Below are 21,921 nucleotides of genomic sequence, written 5' to 3'. Positions count from 1 at the left end.
TCTCCCATGGAGCAGTTGGTGGTTTTCAACTGCTGACTTTGTGATTAGCAGCCCATACATTAATAATAGCTTACCTCAAGAGAACAGCTAACAACAGCGCCCTTGACACATTACTGTTTTCTGGGAGTGTTACCCCTTCCCGAGTCCTGGAGAATAACTTCTTTCCCACGGCACTGGTGTCTCACTGTACACTACTTTGCACCAGCCAATGGCCAAGTGACCAAACAGAGACGTTCAGTACACATTCCTCCCTGGCCCCAAGACTCCCTAAAGTGGCAGCCCCATTTTACATCCCCCTACTTAGAAAAATTACTCTCTCCTAGCTCCTACCCACACCCGATTGTCCAAACGTTGCTTCCTGTTTTCTTGGACCTGTTCCATTGGAGTTTCTGTCAAGAACATGCTCACTAATGGGCCCCCTCCTGGAACAGCCACCTCTGGGTGCCTCACCCTTTCCCACACCCTGCCCCTGTGTGGTCATTTTAATGTGCAGAAAACGTCCTGCTCCTGCTACCCAAGGCTTTCCAGCAGGAGTGGGCCAGAGGATAAGGACGCTCTGTAAGGAGCCACCTAGTGGCAGGTGGGGAGGACAGACAAGGGAAAAGCATTGAGGCTGGCCTCAATTCAGACACCAAGACATTGCTCCAGGTCAGGTGCCACCAAGAGGGAAGGGAGAAGTGGCAGGGGCAGCGATCAGAGGGCGCGGGCGCACTACCCAAGGTGAAGAGGAGTCGGGTCCCGCACCTCACAGCCGCAGAAGTCCTGCAGGAAGTACGCGAAGCACTGGACGACGTTAGTGTGGTTCTGGCCGTCTTTGCTGGAGTAGCAGAGGAAGACCTTGGGCCGTGGCCGCAGCCTCTCTCTGGGCAGTGCTGTGGTGTACACAGAGGATTCGGGGCTCTCTTCATCTAAATGTGAATATATATTTTCTAAATTGGAAAAGAAGATAAGAGTTGACACCCACGAGCAATGTTGCGCCCTGTTCCATCAGCCCCTTGGCCATCTCATATTTCCCCAGTGGAGCCACCAATGGCCGAAAACTGTTCTTCACCTGACCTTCAGCAAGCCAGAGCCTGGCAGGGACCCACCCAGGTCAGCAGAGACCATATGCACGGACCAGAGCCTACAAGCACTGGAAGAGCAGACCAGGTCTTAATCTCCTTCTTCAGGTGTGATTTACAAAGGAGGAAGCAAGCACATGTGAAGTGCAGGGCTTAATGTAGTTGCCCAAGTATACACACCTGTCTAAAGGACACCCAGACCATGGGAAGAACATTTTGAGATACATGCCTATCTAACCGACACCCAGAGCACGCAAAGAACATTCCCAGCACCCAGGAGCCCTCCTGACTTGTACACGGGAGCTTCAGAAAGGTCATGGGAAAATGCCATTATCTTTCCTTTCCATTTACCACGAACTTTTTAAAGTCCCCTCCTTTAATGGTCAAGCTGGACCTTTACTCTCGTTATTTCCCCCCCTAACAGTTTATTGGCATATAATTCATGTATCATACACTTCAATAATTCAATCACATTAACAAGAGTTGCACAGTTTTAGAACATTTTCCTCTTTCTTGTTTTCATCTTATTAGCTCCCCCCACCTGCTCCAGTCTCCCTTGCCAGACCCCCAAGGAATCAGTAATCTAGTTAGTATCTCTGTAGTGCTACCTATCGTAGATTTCATACAGAAAAGCATTTTAGAAACAGACAAAACGAACGAGAATAACAGAGTAAAATAGCTAAGAACCTCCATCGAAAAGAAAGCAGAAAATATTAAAACCTAGAACAAATTTAAATGGATCATAAGATCAAACGATTGGGTGCTAAATTTCAACTGAACTGCATCAATCTACTTTCCAATGCATTCTGCATGCTGGTAATGGCTACTCCCAACTCTGATCCAAGGGGATTCACCAAGGGCTTGACTTTTCTTTAAAAAAAAAACAAGTAGTTTTCAAGTGGATCTAAAGGGAGATACTACATTTGACCTAACTATGTCTGCCATAATTGACTTTACAATGTTCTCTGCCTGGTATCAGGGCTGTTCGCGTCCCTCAACTATGATCGGAGGGGATTCCCTGGAGGCTAACTTCACGTGTAGCACCTGAAGATGGAGTTTGGGCTTCCACTGTCATCCACAGCCTTTTCTGCAAGCCAGATGTTCACAACTTAAGTTCTATGCCATTCCCTCCTTTAGATTTAGGTTATATTAGTTACAATCCTTGGATCACACAGGCTGGTGGGCTTCTTCCATGTGGACTTGGTTGCCGCCTCACTAGATGGCTGCTTGTATCTTCTTGCTATTCCTAATTGCTGTGGGTCCATTCCAACCTGAGGCCCCTACGTGTGTGGAGTAGAACTCCACGGGGCTTTCAAGGGTGGGACTTTTCAGAAGCAGATCGCCCAGCCTTTCTTTAGAGGCGCCTCTGGGTGGGTTCAATCCACCCACCACTTGGCTAATAGTTAGGCTTACCAGTTGTCACTTTAAACCATTTGCCACCAAGTCAACTCTTTGTGCGCCAGAGTACAACTGTGTGCCAAAGGTTTTCGGTGACGATTATTTGCGAAGCCAATGTCCAGGCCATTCTTCTGGGGGCACTGCATGGGCTCAAACCTTCGACCTTCCAGTTTAACAACTACGAACGCTAACTTTGAACGTTAGACTTCCTCTCTGCCCTTAAGGAGCCCCAGTCGTTAAACTGCTGAGCTGCTAAGCAAGAGGCCAGCCACTCTGTGGGAGAAAGACAGGACAGTCTGCTTTCATAAAGATCATTCTTGGAAACGCTATGGGGCACTGTTATGTTGGGGCGGCCACAAGTCAGATCAACTCGATGGCCGTGGGTCTGTTTGTTTTTTCAATGTCCTCCTCCAATTTTGGCTGAATTTGAGAATTGTACTGAATTTGAGAACAGAATCATGCCTGTCCTTTCTGTGGCTCCTGAGGTCCTCGGTGGATTAAATAACCGAACCCTGAGAAATGGATGTTCTCTCTGCTGTTGGTGACCCCAGCCAGTGAACTAGAAACGGGAGCTACACAGCTCCCCAGACACCCACCCTGGACCCGAGGCACGCCTCAGCCCGCAGAGGAAGCAGCACTCCTAGGCTCCCCTCTGCTGGCAGGGCCTCCAGTCCTACCCCTTGGAGGAGGCGGGGAGAACACACCACACAAAGAGCTACCTTGTTGCTTCTTGCGGCACATCACGGTGAAAAGCGTGGCGAACGCCGAGATGACGACCAGTGGCACGGTGATGGCCACGGCTCGGATGGGCCCGGCCCAGGGGGAGTGCACTGAGGGTATCAAAGGGAGGCAGCACTTTCAACTTAAGGGGCGGAACGGGTTCAAAGAGAAAGATCCGAAGCCCCCTCCCCTCCCCTTTATTTTCCTTGAAAACATAAGCCGTGTAACAGGTTCCAGGACCTCTCAACCACCTCTGCTACCACCAGGCTCAGGCTGGTGTTTATGAAAGGATTCTCTTCTTTTATTTAAAAGGGTTACCGAAAAACAATTCAACTTGAGAGTGGGGAGCGGGGGTGGGGGGGAGCAAATATCTGTGGGTGAGAATTTGGCCCGTGGGGAAACCTCCCCCTTCAACTTGTCTTCTGAGGACAGACAATCACACTATTTATGTAGTCACAGCGACTCACCCTTCGCCCTGGCTTTGATCTGCCAGCCATCAGCGCAGGGGAGGAAGACACAAAGTCACATCTGATGAGGCATCATTTGGGGTGGGAGTGGGGGTGGAGCTTTTGTCTGTCTTTAAACCGCAAAGCATGAAAAGCACCGGGCTCCTAAATCTACCAGCACCAGAGCTCATGCCAACAACAGGAAGCCTTACCGGGTCTGAAGGCGTAATGCACCACCTTTCTGGTCGTGTTCGTGTCGTCCACCAGCTGCAAAACACAGAAGGCTTTCACACCGGGCGTCTGATGGATGAGCTGCTTGGGAAACTGTCCCCTAGTTCACATGCAAGGTTAAAGAAAACGAGTGGCCAGGCTTCGGGAGTTATGTCCGCCAGGCTGGGGGAGCGAGGAAAACCAGCGCTTCCATTGATTTTCCAACAGAGGGGCAGGGGCTGACAGAGGGTGAGAACTGCTCTGAAGAAACCTTGCCCGGGCACGGTTGGCAAGGCCGGGATCAGATAGTCGTCTACCCGGGCAGCCTCTGCCTCAACACAAACGTTCCAGAGTCCATCCCCCATCCTCTCAGGGATCAAAAGGCTGCTCGTCCTTTGAAGAATCCCACCAGTGACTCCCACCTTCTGACCACTCCCAATGAAAATGGAGTGCATCTGCCCTGATTGTGCCAGCCCTCCACTAACGCCTGGTGCAAAAAGAGGTCTGTCATGGGCTGCCAACGGGGAAGCTGGCAGCGTGTACCCATCAGTTGCACGTGGAAAAAAGGCCCGGTGATCTTTCTCCAGGAAGGTCGTAACCCTAAAAACTTCACGGAGCCCATTCCACCCTGTAACAAACGGGGTCTTGGTGAATGGGAACCAATCCGTCACCGACAGGCTCGGTTTGGGGGCCTGTGGGCGCCGTCTGGAGGTGTACTGGTTCAAAACCTCCTAGAAGTGATACAGGACTGGGCATTTCTGCCAGGCTGTTGAGAAATGCTGGCTGCCTTTCAGCAGTGGCATGAGAGGCAGCTTTTCAATTTCCCTCTCTAGTTTTCTTTGGCTCCAATTTTTGCAGGACCCATTTTGATACTACAGAAGTAATCTAAATTAAAGAAAAAGAACGTATCAGTTTACACGCTCTTTAAAGCGGTCTTCAGAAGGCCTGTACGCTGATCAGGAAACAGCTCCAGAGAAGATCTAAGAAGTAGTTAGTATTGGTTGGGTGTGATGGGTGTAGCTTTTGCTGTTTTAATACTAACGTGCATTTTTTTTTATTTTAAAAAATGTTTTTAGACTCTTCTGTAGAACGAAGGGACATTAAATAACAATTTTAAATCATGGGTACATGGATTATACTGTCATATAAAAATACTTAATGGAAACCTTAATTATAAAAACGAAGGGCCAATTATGCAAAAGCTATTAAAAAACAGGTTTTTAAAAGAGCTACATAAAAATACAACCACAAAAAATATAACTTTCCGCCCTTTCGATGGCTGCAAAGCCCAGAGCTGAAAGCAGTTGGGATTCTGAACGGGATTTGTGCTGTAGAATGAACAAGGGCTTCCTGAATCGTAACTACCTCGATTACATATTCCCCCGGAGAGATGTTCTGAAGGAGGCAGCTGGTTGTGTCCGTAGTCCGCTCCTGCATGGAAACAAACAACAATGTTTTAAGACTCACTTTTGGGATCAGACCTTCAGGAATTCTTTTTTTCTTCAAGAGCAGGAGGGAGGCTTGCCACCAGCCTCAATTACATTTCCCACCAGGTACGGCCTCAAGCAGCGAGCAGCTGTGTGTCCGAACTGCCCATGCCCGGCATCTGCCACACACGGCGGGTGCTGCCTTCAGAAGAATTTTTGATTGGAGGATAGGGACGCTAGCTACAATATTCCCTATTTAATAAAAGGGTAGGGGAAATAAAAGTAGCGCGCGCGCGTGCGTGTGTGTGTGTGTGTGTGTGTGTGGTGCATCGCTAGGTGTTCCATTGCTAACCAAAGTTCAGTGGTTCAAACCCACCAGCCACACTGGGACAAAGATGGGGCAGTCTGCAGCTGTAAAGCACACAGCTGAGGAAACCCTCCACTGTCCTACAGGTCTTGTTGTCTCAAAAATTCACTCGGTAGCAAAGGCTGTATGTGCATGTGTTTCGTCATAATTATAATCTGGGCAGGTGGTCAGTGACAAAAATCAGATGCAGGAGAGCCAAGTGGTGAGAGATGCAACTATATTACACATCCCTGGGCATGTTAGGAGAGCCCTGGGGACCACCAGCAGTCAAAACCACTCAGCACCTGCAGGGGGCGCCCTGGCAGCCCTGTGATCTTCCACAGCACCTTTCTTTGCTTGGCTCATGGCCCATATGGAATCTAAATGTGGCAGCAGAATTGCTAGTTGCTTGGCCTCTAGACTGGCTTATCTACTTCCAAAAACTACTTGAGTAACTCTGAGCACGTCACATCTTGCTCGGGTGTCCGTCTGTGAATCAGGGGCAGCAGCCTCTCTCCCATGGTGGTCAACCTGGATCGAGGTTTGCAGTGTGCAGAGCTCAAAGGAGGTGCGCTTCACTGCTTTGGTTCCTTCACAGTACTTTTTGTAGGCTCTGTCCCTGCTGGAAAGGAGCCCTGGTGGTGCTAGGGGTTTGACACTGAACTGTTGGCCATAAGATCTGTGGTTCAAGCTCACCAGCTGCTCCTTAGGAGAAAGATGAGACTGTTCGTTCCTATAAAGCAATGGTTCTCAATCTTCCTCATGCTGCGACCCTTTAATACAGTTTAATACCTCATGTTGTGGTGAACCCCCCAAACATAAAATTATGTTCGTTGCTACTTCATAACTGTCATTTTGCTAGTTATGAATCGGGCAACCCCTGTGAAAAGATCATTCGACCCCCCCAAAGGGGTCATGACCCACAGGTTGAGAACCGCTGATCTATAAAGATTTACAATCTTGGAAACACTATTCAGTGTCCTAGAGGACAAGATAGCCCTGAGACACACCTGGCAAAAACACTCTGAAATCTCCCCTGAACCCCAAGAACCACCAAGCGGGGCCGTCTGGTTCCCAGGGACCCAGGGGTGTTTTTTGCGGTGGGTCGGGTTTATTCACAAAGCCTGCAGCTCACCTGCCGACAGGTCTTGCGTTTAAAAGGTCCGTCATGCTTGAGCTTGTAATGAAGGTAGAAGAAGCGGAAGCCGAAGTTGTGGGGTGCGTGGTCGAAAGACACCTGCATGTCTGATCCATGCTGGGTGATGTTCAGGCTCCGAGGCTTCCAGTCTATGAGAGGAGGGAGTGGAAGCATGGGATGGGGGTGAGTGCCCAAGGCCCACCCCGACCCCATTCCCAGGGCGGCACGGTGGGGCTGAACAGATACAAACAGCTCTACTCACAGGGCTTGCAGGCCAGGTTGTCCGGCTGCAGCAACAGGTCACAGGCTGTTGAGAGAATAATACAGTTCTAGTCTGAGGGGAGTGGGAGAAGTTCCTCCTCCAGCAATTCTACAGATTAAAAGACACAGTGCTGACCCAAAGAGACACCTACACACAGACATCCCAATGCCCACCCATGGAGGGATGTGGATAAACAAGCTGTGCACATGCGCACACAGCGGAATAGCAGGTAACACTGAAGAACGACACTGGATTCACAGAACATCTTCCAACATAAGCACCTGGGGCCCGTGAGGCCAACTGAAGCACGTCAAAAGGTAAAATCATAGATAAGGTTTGCAGACTGGAACATTCTTCGATGGCTACCAGGGATTGGGGGAGGGGGGTGGAGATTTAACGCCCTAACCAGAGAATGCACACTACTCACTTGGGTGATACAACCAGGGGCAGTCAGCACAACTGACCCAGGTGCACAAGCATAAAAGGCAGCAAAAGTAAACACTGTTACACTCACCATCCTGCAGTAGCAGTAATAACAGTAACGTATGAGTGGATATACAGGTAGACATGCAAACTGAACAGGTGGGGGATGCTGTAGGGGGCGATATGTGTCCATCCACGAGCATCCATAGGCTTGGGAGAGGATATTTCTACAGGCATTCCGCATATGCTGCAAATATACCAGGCATACAGTAGAGCATGAAGGGCTGAATGACATAACTGCTTGCTTAGCCATAAGCAAGCACGTAAGGGGCGGAGTTACTGGCTTGAGGGCTCAGGAACGTCGTCGTGGGGGGCCGTGAAGGTAAATGGCTTAACGATGTTCAATGCTACTTCGGTGTGTAGGAACTGGAGCATTAAAAGCTTGTGGGCGGAATGGCTTAACGATGTTCAATGCTACTTCGGTGTGTAGGAACTGGAGCATTAAAAGCTTGTGGGCGGCCGTCTGAGATACTATTGGTCTCTTTCTGTCTCGAGCAAAGAAGAGCGTAGAAAATCAATATCCTGCCGAAGCAATTAGGCCAATGGGCTGCCGGAGCCCACAGGCTACAGCCTCCACTAGCCTAACGCCAGGACTAAATGGTGCCCGGCTACCACCAACCAACCCCTCTGACCCAGAGATCCCAATAAAAGATGCTGAGTGGGGGGGAGGGGTGTAGAACCACGCCCATAATAAGACCAGATTTACTGGTCTGGCCGACACTGGTGGAACCCCTGAGATTAGGGGCCTTTACCCCCTCCCTTCAAGCCAAGAGCTGAAGCCACTCAGGGGATCCCCTTTCGGCCAAATAGGCCCAGCAAGAGAACAAGAGCACCTGTGAGGGGATCGCTGCTCAGAAGGGTCAGCCACCTCAACCTTCGGAAATGAAAGGGGCAGCGGTTGCCCACACACAAAGCTCAGGAGGCAGGAAGGTGCTGGCGAGGAGGACAACGGGGACCCGGGGAGGACGTGAGGAGGGTGTCGCTGCGTTGAGGGGATTGCAACTCATGTCACAAGTTGTTAAACCGTTGCATGAGATATGAATTGACTCTGTGAACGTCATTTCCCCCATCACCCCCCCCCCCAACAAAAACCAACAACTCAACTGGCTCTGCCTACTTAGAACAGACTATGCAACGAGTGCTCGTGTTTCCAAACAGCATCTGGGCTGACGCCCCTGCCCAACAGACAATGCATAAAAGCAACGAATTCAGCATCTTCGGACGGCTCACAACGGCACACCAGGAAGACACCAGTGCAGTCGGCCTTGAGGCCAACCAGGCAGCAACGGTGCCGCTGCACAGGTGGAAAGAGCTGGGGGAGGGGGAGAGGGAGAGAGAAAAGAGAGCTGATACCAAGGGCTCAAACAGAAAGTAAATCTTTAGGAACTAATGATGGCAACCAATATGCTTGGTACAACTGATGCATGGGTTGTTCTAAGTGACCCCAATAAAGTGATCTGTTAAAAAAATAAAGCTTGTGGAGCCCCCGAGTGGGGCTGAACTCATGCCACTGTCCCGCCGCCAAAAGAACTAGTCTCCTACCGCATTGTGAAGGAACCCCAGCGACACACTGGCTGAGCCCTTGGCAGCTAATGGAAAGGGCAGTGGTTCAAGACCACCAGCCGCTGTGTGCTTGGGAGAAAGACGGGGGCTCTGCTTCCGTAAAACCCCACAGCCTCGGAACTCCTAGGGAGCAGTCCTACCACTGCAGCCTCCGGGCCTCAAAGAGCCTGAATGTAATCGATGACCATGGCTCTGGGGACTCCATCGGGACTTGTGTTCAGCAGACACAAGAGCACCTTGAAGTGCTCCCGGTCACAGCTGGGAAGGGATTTCAACCGTAGTGTTCTAACTTAAAAACCCTCTTTTGGTGTCTAAAATCAGCATCCAGGCCCTGCTCACTGGTAGTGCTGGCACTGAGCAACAGAGGCCAAAGCCAGCAGCTTTGAAACAGGGCTGAAACGTGATAGAACACAGTGACAAGAGAGCAAACAACTTGCCCACATGCCACATTAGTGATTCACTGCTCACCAGGAGACCTCGTGGGAAATGGCCCTGCACTGCCAAGGCGATCAAAAGCATCATTAGGGCAACAGTACCCTGAAATGGTGGCCCATGGCTTACGTTCCTGGAACACCCCACCCCTCCCCAGCACCTCAAACCGCCTGCCCCCCCCCCGCCCCCGATTGGGAACAATGAATCTTACATTATGCCAGCTTTGATTTAGGTGATGCTTCCATAAACACCGTCTTTGAACCTGTTGCTTATTATGGGCAAGACATCAAGAGACATTGTGAAATGCACATGGACTTTTGCCATATGGAATCGTGTTCTTTTTCATGTTTAAAAATGATTATTATTGTGGTAAGTATATACACAGCCGAAAATTTCGCATTTCAACATTTTCCAACACGGACGCTTCTGGGACATTCATTCCACTCAGAAGGTTGTGCAACTACAATCCCTACCCAGTCTCAGAACTGCCCACCGCCTAGGAGAGAAGCAACAGGGGGGCCCGGTGGCATCCCACTGGGCTGGAAACGTAAGGTTAGCAGTTTGAAACCACCAGTTAGCTCTGTGAGAGCAAGCTGGAACTTTCTACTCCAGGCAAGAGTTACAGCATAGGAAGCTCACGGGCTGGTTCTACGCTCTCCTGTAGGGCCACTGTCAGGCAGAATGGACTCAAGGGTAGTTAGGTTAGCTTTGGTTTGCTGACAAGCTCAGCATCCCCCATGCAAGGAAGGCCCCCCTCCTTTCCCTCCACCTCTCCACCCTGGTAACCACCAGTAAACTTTGCTGTCTAAGTCTTGGCCTAAACATACACTGAGTATTCCATAGAAGGGGAATCATACGTTATGTGGCCTGTTTGTTTCACTCAGAGCAATGTTTCCAAGGTTCGTCCACATCACCCAGGCAGATATCAGTATTTTACTTTTTCAGCATGGCGCCTACGGACGGTCCACTACAAAACCAGATTTTAATGAAGACAGCAAGACTGATTATTATAAAATAGCTAACCTACATGGAGAACCACCACCGTTGAGAATTCAGCCATGGGAAACATCACTGTAGACTGGAGATGAGCACAGAAACACCACCGGGGCAAGGAGCAGGCGCTGACCACCAAGGGGGGAGGCTGGGCCAGAGAGAGTTCTACATGGCAGGCGAGGAGGCACTGCAGGTGTCCAGGGTGGCAATCACCACGTCAGGAAATGTGGACGCAGGGAGCTCACACGGACGCCAAAGGCCAACAAGGAGCCGTGCTGGCATGGTGGCCCGGCGTAGAGCCGCTGACCAGCAGGCTCACTGGTAGTTGGACTCCTCCAGAAGGTGCCACAGCTACAGACCTGGCCATCTGCTCTCATACAGAAACAGCCTCAAGGGGCAGCCCTACTCTGTCCTATGGGGTGACTGGAGGTCAAAAACTCACTCAAGAGCATCCAACAACATATACAGAACCATCTGGAAATGTGAGCAAGCCATGAGGAACTGAGCATGGCTTGAGAGTGGATTCTAGAATCAGATGTCTGAGGTTTGAACCCAGCTACGGGCAAGCCCATTAACCTCTCTGTATGATTCTACCTTTGGAAGTGAGGAAGACAGTACTGAATGCACTGTAGGTTTATTATGGGTTGAAGGGTGATAGTCAACAAGACTTTTTTTAGAGCATCTTGAGCTGGGACTGGTACACTAAACAAACAAAGAAGTAAAACACTATCATCGAGTCAACCTTGACGTAACAGTTAGCCTAGAGGACAGAATAGGGCTGCCCGTGGGTTCCTGAGACTGCAGGTCTTTAAGAAAGTAGAAAACCTGATCATCATCCCTCAGAGCAATTGGTTGGTTTGAACTGCTGACCTTGGGGTTAGCAGCCCACATGTAATCCACTATGTCCCAGTGGCTGGTAAATAGAGACAACTTTCTAGCAAGAGGTGGTGTGGGGAAAACTGAATATTTTTCTTAACTTTAACCTGAAAGATGCAGGCCAACAGTCAGAGGCCGCCATCCCGTTGAAGGAACCATCTCTTGACCCTAACCTCTCCAAGACCAAACCAAACTCATTGCCCTTCAGTCATGAGTCCAATACTGAGGACAGGGTGGAACTCCCCCTATCGAGTTTCTGAGACAGTAGCTGTTGACAGGAGTAGAAAGCCCCTCTGTCTCCCTCAGAGCCACTGGTGGTTTTGAACTGCCGTCCTTGCAGATTGGAGACCAACTCATCACCACGACATCACCAGGGCTCCTGATCCGATGATCCTCTACTCCAAACCAATTAATTCATATTCTTAATCAGCATTTTGATACATGGCTCTTTTAACGGTAGTTAGCAACAACAAAAGACCTCATGGCCACTGAGTCCATACCAGTTTACAGCCACCTACACAGGGAGTCTTCCGGGACTGGAAACTGGAGCAGACTGCCTCATCTCGCCCCCAGGAGCAGCTGGTGGGTTTGAAGCCTGACCTTTGGCTAGCAGCCCAGTGCTTATTCCATAGCTCCAGGAGGCCCGCTCAAAAAGTCTTTTCTAGAACAAGCCAGGCGTGTGAGTGTCTCTGGTGAGGCTAACAGCCCGAGCCAAACCTCAATGCTGACTGCTGCTTCTCTGGACAGGACGGGCTTGTTTCGTACCAGTCTTGGTGCGCTCTGGACCAAAGCTCCTTGGAAATCTTTAAGAGCCCGGGGAAAGTTTCTTCAGGACCAGCAAGCTGGAAAGACCACACTCACCACGTGTTCGGAAGAAGAAGGGGTGGTAATTGCTTTCGTTTTTAATGGAAGGAAAAGGGACAATCTTGACGAAGTAATCCGTTTCAAACTTCATGTTCAGGAAAGGCTGCGATTCCATGCCCTACGAGAACAAAACACGGTGACAGGGGGACACCGCCTCCCCCACCCTCCACCCACTCACACCTGGGCAGGGAGGAAGTCGGGGGCTCCTGCCTGGACCATCCTGGGGCTCAGAGGACAAGGAGGACCAAGACCTACAATGCTCTGTTTTCTGGTGAGGGGGCCACGGCTTCTGACTATGGACCCCACTCCTCAGAGCAGAGACGCCTTCCCGGCCACAGAGAGGTACTGAAGAGTTTCCCTTGGTGGCTCGGGCTGTCACTCTGGCCCACCGATTTCACCCACTTTCAATCAACCATTCAAAGCCCCAGAACAATGGCGTGTGACTCACGGTCCTTCGGAAGCTGCTGTTGAGCTGCTTCGGGTCCTTGAGAATCAGTTGTTGGCACTGTCTTCCCTCTGACTTCAGCTCCTCCAGAATGACCCGAAATCCCTTCAGGAATTCGATGCCTAAGGAACGCGGAATGCTCTTTATGGAAGAGGCACGTAATTCCCTTTGAGCGCGCACGCCTCCTCCAAGACTACGCAGCCCTCTCCACCCACACAGCAGCGCCGGGCCGGAACCTCGGAGCCGACACAAAGGAAAAGCGAGCCGTCTGCATTCCTCAGGGACCTGCCGGGTGGTTTTCCATCTGTCCGTCTGTCCTGCCGTTGCTCATTCATCTCCCATCCAGCTGGCCACCTCCCCGGCATGAAAACACACCAGTGCCATCAAGCCGATTATGGCTCAGAGCAACCCCATGCAGGAGCTGCAAGACTGTGCATCTTTACAGTAGAGCAGACAGCCCCCCCCCCCCCCACACACACACACACACAAAGCGGCTGGTGGGTTTGAATGGCTGACCTCTCGGTTAACAGCCCGTTGCTGATTGCACAGTGCCACCAGGTCTCCTTTCTGTGGCATTCGGGTCCCCATCTTTAGGTTCGAGTCCCTGCTGAATGTGCACGCCTGTGAAGGAATGTGACTGGTGCACTCAGCAGACAGCAGTTCCCCGTGTTAACTAGAGATCCCTGTAAATCCCATTTCCACCTTAAGTGGGATCCCCACGTCTGCTGGCAGGCTTCACTGAGCAGCATGCAAAGTTCCCATCCCAGGGTGTGTGTCTTGAGACTAGTTAAGGGGGTGCCCAGGTGAATTACAAAGCAGTGCTTGCTTTTATTACCTGAAAGGCCGACACCCAAGCACTGTCTAGATTGTGCTCTTTGTATGGGCCCCAGGGCCCCCGACGACCCAGTCTCCCACCACCTGAAGGTCCCCCCTGCACATCCACCTACAGGCTTTCAAAAGGATTAAGCTCCAGTGGCCACAAGAGCCAGGGCCAGGCTACGTATCCCATGGAGACTGGATGGACCCGGCTGCAGCTGGAGAGGCCCAACGGCTGGTGCCAGATCGATTTCACATTCTTTCTGAACACCAGACGCGGAGTCAGGTTCAACCCGGGCCTGCTCCACAGCTAAAGTAATTACTGGGGGCCGAGATTAGCCAGGTGGGAAACGCATTGGTAGCAAAGGCCAGGAAAGGCTCTTCCCATCCGTTCTCCGAGCCTGTAATTACTTGATGATGAGCATGCAGTTCTGGTTTTTGTTTTTCGTTTTTATGAGGGGAGGGGTGCTAGGAGGGTGAAGAGCAACGGCCAGAGCTTCCTATTTGGGGGGCACACACAGTTCTAGGGTATGCAAGCGCTCCCCCTCTGGCACCTTCAAAACCAAGGTCCTTACAGTGGTGGTGGCGGGCAGCTGACCCACAAGCCAGACCCACATGAGGAGTACTCCAAGGCCCTTGGGCCTCCAGCTGTTGAACACCGCTCACAGGAGCCTGCCTTTGAGATTAAAGCAAAGCGTTTCGAACAAGACCTCAGGGTGTACGCTGGGATTTCATTTATGCCAAGAACAAGTCAGGTGAATCAGTGTACCTCCCCACCAAAGAGAACGAAACAAACGAGACCCCCACTGCCACCGCGTCATTCGGACCCACATCGACCCGATACACAGCAGTGCTCAACCTGGGGGTCGAATGACCCTTTCACAGGGGTCGGGGTCGCCTAAGACTATCGGAAACCACATAAATATTTCACAATATCTAACTGCATACTGTCTTGTAATTAATCACTATGCTTTAAAAATGTTTCATGATGTTCAATTTGTAACAATGAAAATACATCCTGCATATCAGATATTTACAGGATGATTCATAATGGTAGCAAAATTATAGTCATGGAGTAGCAACGAAAATAATTTCATGGTTGGGGTCACCACATGAGCAACTAAATGAAAGGTTCCCGGCGTGAGGAAGCTTGAGAACCACTGGTCTAGAGGGTCTCCAAGGTCTTCAATCTCTGTAGGGTGCAGATCGCTTGTCAACTTCCCCAGGGGCAGCTGGCCCTGTGGTTAACACCTCATGCTGACTGGACAGCAGAGGGAAGAATGACCCCTTGTCCTTGACTTCTGGCAGCAGCCCTACAGAGCAGGGTCGAACCACTCCTAGGGTCTCCAAGGCTTAAGCTCTACCACAGCAGATGGCCGCATTTTAATCCCAGGGAGCAGCTGGGGGGAGGGGGAGGTTGAGCAGCCAAACCTTTTGGTTAGCATTCAAGTGCTTAACCCCCTGCTCTACCAGGCCTCTTTATAAAAGACCACATCTCACAAATTCTTCAGGTGGGGTTGCCATGAGCGGCTCTGGTCCTTGTGTTTAAAACACCAGCCTGTAAAATCAGAACACCAAGTGAGGTGGTGTCGGGGTAGAGGCGGTGAATGGCAATCTGGTATCACACTGAGCACAGTGTTAATGCCTTACAGTTACACAGGGATCAGCCACGTTATAGAGCTGCTGCCCAAGAAGGAACTCGTTTGCTCCTTCCCACCATTAAGTCATTAAACCCTCTTAACAACCAAAGGAGAGAGGTAATTATTAATCCCCATTGTACAGATGTCAAAACTCTTAAAACCGAGGCACTTGACATAACCAATGTGGCTGACATGGGACTGGGCTCCATTTTGCCCTAGGCACCTGCTTCTGCTTTCAGAGTGTGTGCCATACTCTAGACCAGCGGTTCTCAACCTGTGGGTCTGGACCCCTTTGGGCGTCGAACAACCGTTTCACAGGGGTCACCCGATTCATAACAGTAGCAAAATTACAGCGATGAAGTAGCAACAGAAATAATTTTATGGGTTAGGGGTCACCACAGCACGAGGCACTGTATTCAAGGGTCACGGCATTAGGAAGGTTGAGAACCCCTGCTCTAGACCGATACTTGCTCGGCCACATTCTGAGGTGGGCACCCTAGAACCGTGTGGCGAACGGAAGGAACCGCTCCAGAACACAGGACACACTGGCTAAGGTTGAGCAGCCCAGGCAACATAAATTCTTGATGTGTCTTACAGAAGCGTGTGGAATGCTGGCCAATTTCACGTACCCTGGCACCCTTTCCAGCTCTGTAGAGGTCTGCACAATTGAGGATGGAAGGCCTGCACCAGACCCACCCTCAAAAGGTGTGCCGCTGAACTCCCCCAGTGGCTACCTGCAAGGAAAGACCTGGAAGATCTGCTCCCAAAGGGATTGCGACTCATAGTGACCCTAGACAGGGTTTCTGAATCTTAATTCTGCAGAGGAGCAGCCAGCCTCATCTTGCTCCTGCAGAGCCAATGGTGAGTTTTGAATCACCAGCCTTGCAGTTAGCAAGCAGCCCAACACCGAAGCCACAGCACCACCAAAGCGTCTTCTCATGAAGATGGGAGCCTTGGGAACGCTAGGGTGCAGGTCTATGAGACGACATTGATGGGACAACACCTACTAACAGCAAGTGCCTCCTACACTGTGATAGCATCATACTGTTTTTCAAACCCACCCACTCGCGGCATTTGTTACAGCGGCTCTAGGAAACCCCAAACAAGGGGGAACCTGCGGTCCTGCAAGCCAGCCTCCTTCAACGGTTCGCTCTCTGTGCAATGACCACTTCCTTTCAGTCCAGGGAGAGTGTTTTAATTCTTAAATGTTAAGATAATATTATTTTTGGAAAGCCCATTGGTTTCGGAGCCAGCGGTATTTATTATGTGGAACAGTCAAGTTCTGCTCCATCACCCACCCCTCCCGCGACAGGTTAAGAAAGTCAGACTTTATTTCACTTCTTCCTTGGCCAGCTTTTAAAAAATATTCTCTGGCTGGATGGCAACATCTAAGGCACAGGCCCGAGCGCCAGGCTGTGACGATGGCGGTGAAGGCAGTTTTGAAACTTTCTCTCGCTAGATATGGGCTCTGGGGGTGTTGTCTCCAATTCTTACCCCAAACCATCTTACAGATGTGGAAACTGGGGTTTGGAGAGGCATAGAAATGTTTTGCCTCTGGCCAAAAGTGGAGCGTGAGTGCAAACAGAGCCAATCTGAACCCCCAAAGTGACCCATCCCTCTCTTCCTTCCTCCCCTCCCCTCAGCTAGAGGAGAGATTCCGCCAGAAGCTAGACGGAGCCAGATAGCTCCAGTTTGCTTTCACCGACATCTCTGTTTGGTTGGGAGCTCTGCTGTAGGTAGTGGTTATCCGTTGGGCTACTGAATGCAAGGTCTGTAGTTCGAAACCATCAAGTTGCTCGCAGGAGAAAGACAGGGCTTTCTACTCCCAAAGACAGTTACAGTCTTGGAAACCAACAGGGGCAGCTCTGCCCTGTGCTATGGGGTCATTCTGAGTGGGCACCGACTCAATGGCAGTGAGTTTGTTTGGGTTAGGTTTGTTTATGATCCACACAGTTCGTAAAACTTCCCAACTTGGTAAACAAGCAGCCATCTAGCTCAGAAGCATCAAAGCCTAGATGGAAGAAGCACACCAGCCTGTGTGATCACGAGGTGTCGAAGGGATCAGGTACCAAGCATCAAGGAACAAAAATCACATCATTGTGAATGAGGGGGATTGCAGAGTGGGGACCCAAAGGCCATTTGTGGGCAACTGGACATCCCCTTACAGAAGGGTCGCAGGGAAAAGAGGGTGAGTGCAGAGTGGGGACCCAAAGGCCATTTGTGGGCAACTGGACATTCCTTTACAGGAGGGTGGCAGGGACGAGAGGAGCCAGTCAGGGGGCAGTGTAGCAACAATGAAACATACAACTTTCCTCTAGTTCTTAAATGCTCCCTCCTCCCAACTATCATGATCCCACTTCTACCTTACAAATCCAGCTGGACCGGAGGATGTGCACTGGTACAGATGGGAACTAGAAACACAGGGAATCCAGGTCAGATGATCCCTTCAGGACCAGTGGTGAGAGTGGGAATACTGGGAGGGTGGAGGGAAGGTGGGGTAGAAAGGGGGAACCGATTACAAGGATCTGCACATAACCTCCTCCCTGGGGGAGGGACAACAGAAAAATGGGTGAAGGGAGATGTTGGACAGCGTAAGAAATGACAAAATAATAATGACTTGTAAATTATCAAGGGTTCGTGAGGGAAGGGGGAAAGGAGAGGGAGGGGGAAATGAGGAGCTGATGGCAGGTGCTCGAGTGGAAAGCAGATGCTTTGAGAACGATGATGGCAACAAATGTACAAGTGTGCTTGACACAGTGGATGAATGCATGGATTGTGGTAAGAGTTGTATGAGCCCCAATAAAATGACTTTTAAAAAACCCAAAACCTTACCAACTAGTTGACAACACTTAAAATGTGGCCGGTTTTCTGATTTCACATGAAAAATCCTGGAATGCACCAACAATGGGTGTCCACTTCTATGTGGTCACACATACCACTATTGCTGGGTGTCAAAGCCACTGTGCTTTGGGTGCCATGCGTTTCCGAGCTTATGCACACACACACACACACACACACACACACAGAGCGAGGCAGGACAAGAGCCCAGTGTCATGTCACTGACACACCACTCTAATTCACACCCAGTTCTCTCTCAAGAGCAGTCAAGGAGACAAGCGTGAGACAGCGGCACCCAGCTGTGTCCTGTGCCTCCGGCCCAAGCTTCTCTCAGAGACTGGCCCAGGTCCTGGAGGCCAGCATGTGTGAAACCCTCACGCCAAGCAAAGAGGCCACCATGGGGGTGGGGGGCAGGGTGCGGGGGGAGGACTACATTCCTGACCACTTACCGAGGGCCCCTGGGGACCAAAGGATGGTAACAGCCACCTGGTCGTGGCAGGCGTGCTGACTGATGGTGATGTTCTGGGCGTCAGCAATCAGGTGCTTCCCCACAGGGTTCAGGTAAGTGGTACAGTCTAGAGAAGTGCGGGGGAGAACAGCGACATTTGAAACACACATGTGTATCCCCAAGTTCATGTCGAAGAATATAAGGATGCTTCAGTGGGGTTTCTCTCTCACACCTGTTCCCTCCACCCCCCCACCTGCCCCCCCTCAGGTTAAAAGGACCTTTTACAGCCTGAAGTTCAAGGGTGCACCTGCCATTGGTTTTTTTCCGCCCCCCCCCCTCAGGTTAAAAGGACCTTTTACAGCCTGAAGTTCAAGGGTGCACCTGCCATTGGTTTTTTTCCTATTATGACATTTTGCCTACCCAGCAATCATTGACACGGACTCACCAATGTGCAACTGTAGAGAGGGGTTTGAAACAAGGTCAAATTGCCCTAGGCCTTGCTTGTTTGCTGCTCATCCTCTGTTTCCAGAAGGAAACTAGAGGGTACAGTGGCTGAAAAGAAGGTGTGCACGTGAGGATGCCCAAGAGGTACGACTGTAAAATGACCTAACTCGCACCCCCCAAAGGGTTAGCAACTCGGACAGATGCTAAGCACCTTGGGAGTCAGTGATGACCCGGGCACGGTCAACATTACCTATCAGTCAGAGCCGGGACTCTGATCTGAGGCACCACGCGTCATCCGAGAACCCACGACGCCCACTAAATCTAAGGAGCCCCACCGAGTCTTCCATTTCTTCTTGGATGTTTCTCACGGCCACCTGCCCAAGTAGCCACAGCCCTGGGAGCAGCTGTGCCACCTGGTATTGCTACGTACACAACTTCAAAGTCCTGGGCAAAGCTGCATAAGCTGGCACGGCAGCTGGAACTTCAGAGACTGCGCCACCGTGAAGGAAGAACTAGCAACACCGGCTTCAGCTCATCATGAACAGCTCTTTCTCAGCGATCACACGCCCACGTTCTCTTGAGCATCTGCCTTGAAGGGGCTCCATTTCCATCAGAAGTCCAGACCTGCCCACGCGCTGTGGGAAGGGGTGGACGCTCTCAAGGAGCCCTCCGCGAGCCAGCTGCAGCGGCAGGCTGCTTTCCCCCCGGAATACATGCTGGAATACATGTTTCTCAGTGTTATGAGTAAACATAATCACTGGAGATATTTTTTTTAAAGCAGGATAAGAAAACGGTAAAGGAGGCCCTCCCATCAAAGTTAAGGGCTATTCACAATCTAGCGACATCCTTCCCTGCCTTTGACAGCAGGCACAATATCCCACCTTTAAAAGTGCTGTTGAGAACAGCTACCTCAATACACACATCACCAATTCAACAGTGTCTAAATGGCACCAACAACATTCTCTGAGCTCGGCAACCACGGATGCCCTAATCTGGTACCTCATCTATTAACTCTATGTGCATTGTCCAGAAGGAAGCCCAGGGGCTGGAAATGGTTTGGCTGTCTCTACTGAGGGACCAGGGTGGCACAGTGGATTAAGCATTGGGCTGCTTTACCACAAGGTTGGCAGTCTGAAACCACCAGGAGCTCCAAGGAGAAAGATGAGGCTTTCTAGCCTCACAAAGAGTTACAGCCTTGGAAACCCACAGGGGCAGAGCTACCCTGTCCTATGGGGTGGATATGAGTCAGCATCAATTGACTGCAGGTTTGGTTGTGGTTCACAGACCCACTGGCTGGTAGTTCTAGGCTTCTGCTTGACCCCACCCAGACAGGACCTGAGAGGCACAACGGACGAGGCAGGCAGTTAGCGTTAGTTACTGCACGATGGTTTGCTTTTAGGAAGACCTCAGGGGAGATTTTTGGTTTAAGGCGTAATGATGATCTCAGGGAAACAGTTTCAGGGTTCACCTCCTTTTTAATTTTTTGCTAAAGTATCACCAGCATCCATGCACACAATCCCTCGCTTTTAAAATGCCCTTAGTCCTGCCGATTTCTCGCCTACTCGCCTAACCACCCTAACAGTACTGAGGCTCCGCTGCCACTTCCACCGCCTTTCCATTTCAGTGTTCCTTCCTGTGAGAGGATAAGGGCAGCTAACAAAACGTTATTCTGTTTGATAAAACTTCCCTCTCAAAGCAACCAGCAAGTGTGCTCTGGGTGTAGAAGAGCAAACTCTAGGATAGGAAAAGAAAAACCCATCTGGTCTACCCCTCATTTTTCATGAACGAGAGAACCGGGCCTAAGCGAGGGCAGCGGGGTGGCTCAGGTCTGGACCAGGAGACAGCCTCGGGCAGCTGCCCATTTATGATTATGAGAACTTCTTAATAAGAGGGGCCTGGACAACAACAGGCTTGTCCGAGATCAGAGCCCTCTACAAGAAAGACCATATCCGGACACAGTTGTAAATTAAAAAGTAAATCAGCGGTGGATGAAGGGCTGTCCTGAGGACTTCAGGTTGCTCTGCTCACTCCGTGGCAGCGAGTCACAGAGGACCAGGAGGCCTGGAGGTGCGCTGAGTGGGCTGTGTGCTGGGCTGGAAGCTGCGGGGTCAGCAGTTTGAACACACCACTGCTCCTCAGAAGGATGTGGCAGCTGGCTCTGTAGGGAAACAGCCTGGAAAACCCCATGGGGAAGCTCAACTCTGTGCTGTACGGGGGCACCGAGTCCGTCGGCGGGACACCAGAGGGCTGGGTTTGGTTTTTATCCGAAGGACTGTAAAACGGGGGCCCCATGAAGCAGAAGAACGAGTCCGTGTGGGGTCCATGGTTGGTGGCTGGAGCCCACCGAGCAGCTCTGCAGAAGAAAGGTTTGGTAAACTGCCTCCATAAAACGATAGCCAAGAAGCAGCTCTAGTCTGCAGCACATGGGCGGTCATTCGTGGGAACAGACAGCAGCAGTGGGCGTTGGGAGAGAGAGGCCTTGGGGCTTTAGCCAGCACAAGAGAAAGAGGCCAGAACAAAACGAATTTTTTTGTTGTTGTTGCTTTTTTCATTCTCACAACACTCTCTGGGTTTCTGTAAACACGAATACGCAAATGTAGAGTGGAGCTCCCTCAGGCCTACAGGACAAAGGTGGAATGCCAAGTGGAAGGAGACCTGTGGGATTCAGTTTTTACTTCATAGCAAGACATCACCTTTCGCCACAGCATCGAGTGACAATGGAATAGAAAATAAGCGTCTCTAGGTTTTATAAGTCTGGTGAAAACCTGATAATTGACTCTTGAAGTTATTTCAAGCAAAACTAGTTACCAGTGAATTGAGTAGGAACTTCCCTATGGAGGAGAACCGTATCTTTTTCCATGGAAAACACTGAATGTGTTTCTTACACAGCCTGGATCCAATTATTAGTTAAGTCTAAAGTTCTGGGTTCTGGTTACAAAATTTTTGTTAAAAAGGTTACATAATGCCCGGATGACATTTTGCCAAAAGGCAACGGAGCCTCAGATGTTTTAGGGGTCGGTCTCCACTGCGAGTTAAATTCTAATCAAATGCTGAAGACTTATGAGATCGCA

General features: G+C 50.6%; 1 protein-coding gene across 2 annotated transcripts in view; it reads right to left on the bottom strand.

Annotated features, from left to right (window-relative positions):
* The window catches only part of IL17RD (interleukin 17 receptor D), an 81,649-nt gene that overhangs the window by 9,537 nt on the left and 50,191 nt on the right, over nt 1-21,921 (bottom strand). Inside the window, exons 3-11 of one of the 2 annotated variants that reach the window (XM_075550008.1) lie at nt 18,408-18,533; nt 12,668-12,786; nt 12,217-12,337; nt 7,009-7,053; nt 6,744-6,895; nt 5,201-5,266; nt 3,838-3,892; nt 3,179-3,289; nt 745-908 (exon numbers count right to left, since the gene is read on the bottom strand). In XM_075550008.1, coding sequence (XP_075406123.1) covers nt 745-908; nt 3,179-3,289; nt 3,838-3,892; nt 5,201-5,266; nt 6,744-6,895; nt 7,009-7,053; nt 12,217-12,337; nt 12,668-12,786; nt 18,408-18,533 — 959 coding nt within the window. Of the gene's footprint in view, nt 1-744; nt 930-3,178; nt 3,290-3,837; nt 3,893-5,200; nt 5,267-6,743; nt 6,896-7,008; nt 7,054-12,216; nt 12,338-12,667; nt 12,787-18,407; nt 18,534-21,921 lie in introns of both variants that reach the window. The other variant, XM_075550007.1, reaches the window with a different exon arrangement.

The sequence above is a fragment of the Tenrec ecaudatus genome, chromosome 5 (assembly GCF_050624435.1).
Source record: "Tenrec ecaudatus isolate mTenEca1 chromosome 5, mTenEca1.hap1, whole genome shotgun sequence".
NCBI lineage: Eukaryota > Metazoa > Chordata > Mammalia > Afrosoricida > Tenrecidae > Tenrec > Tenrec ecaudatus.
The sequence above is the reverse complement of the archived record's forward strand: the minus strand, read 5'-3'. Positions and strand labels throughout refer to the sequence as shown.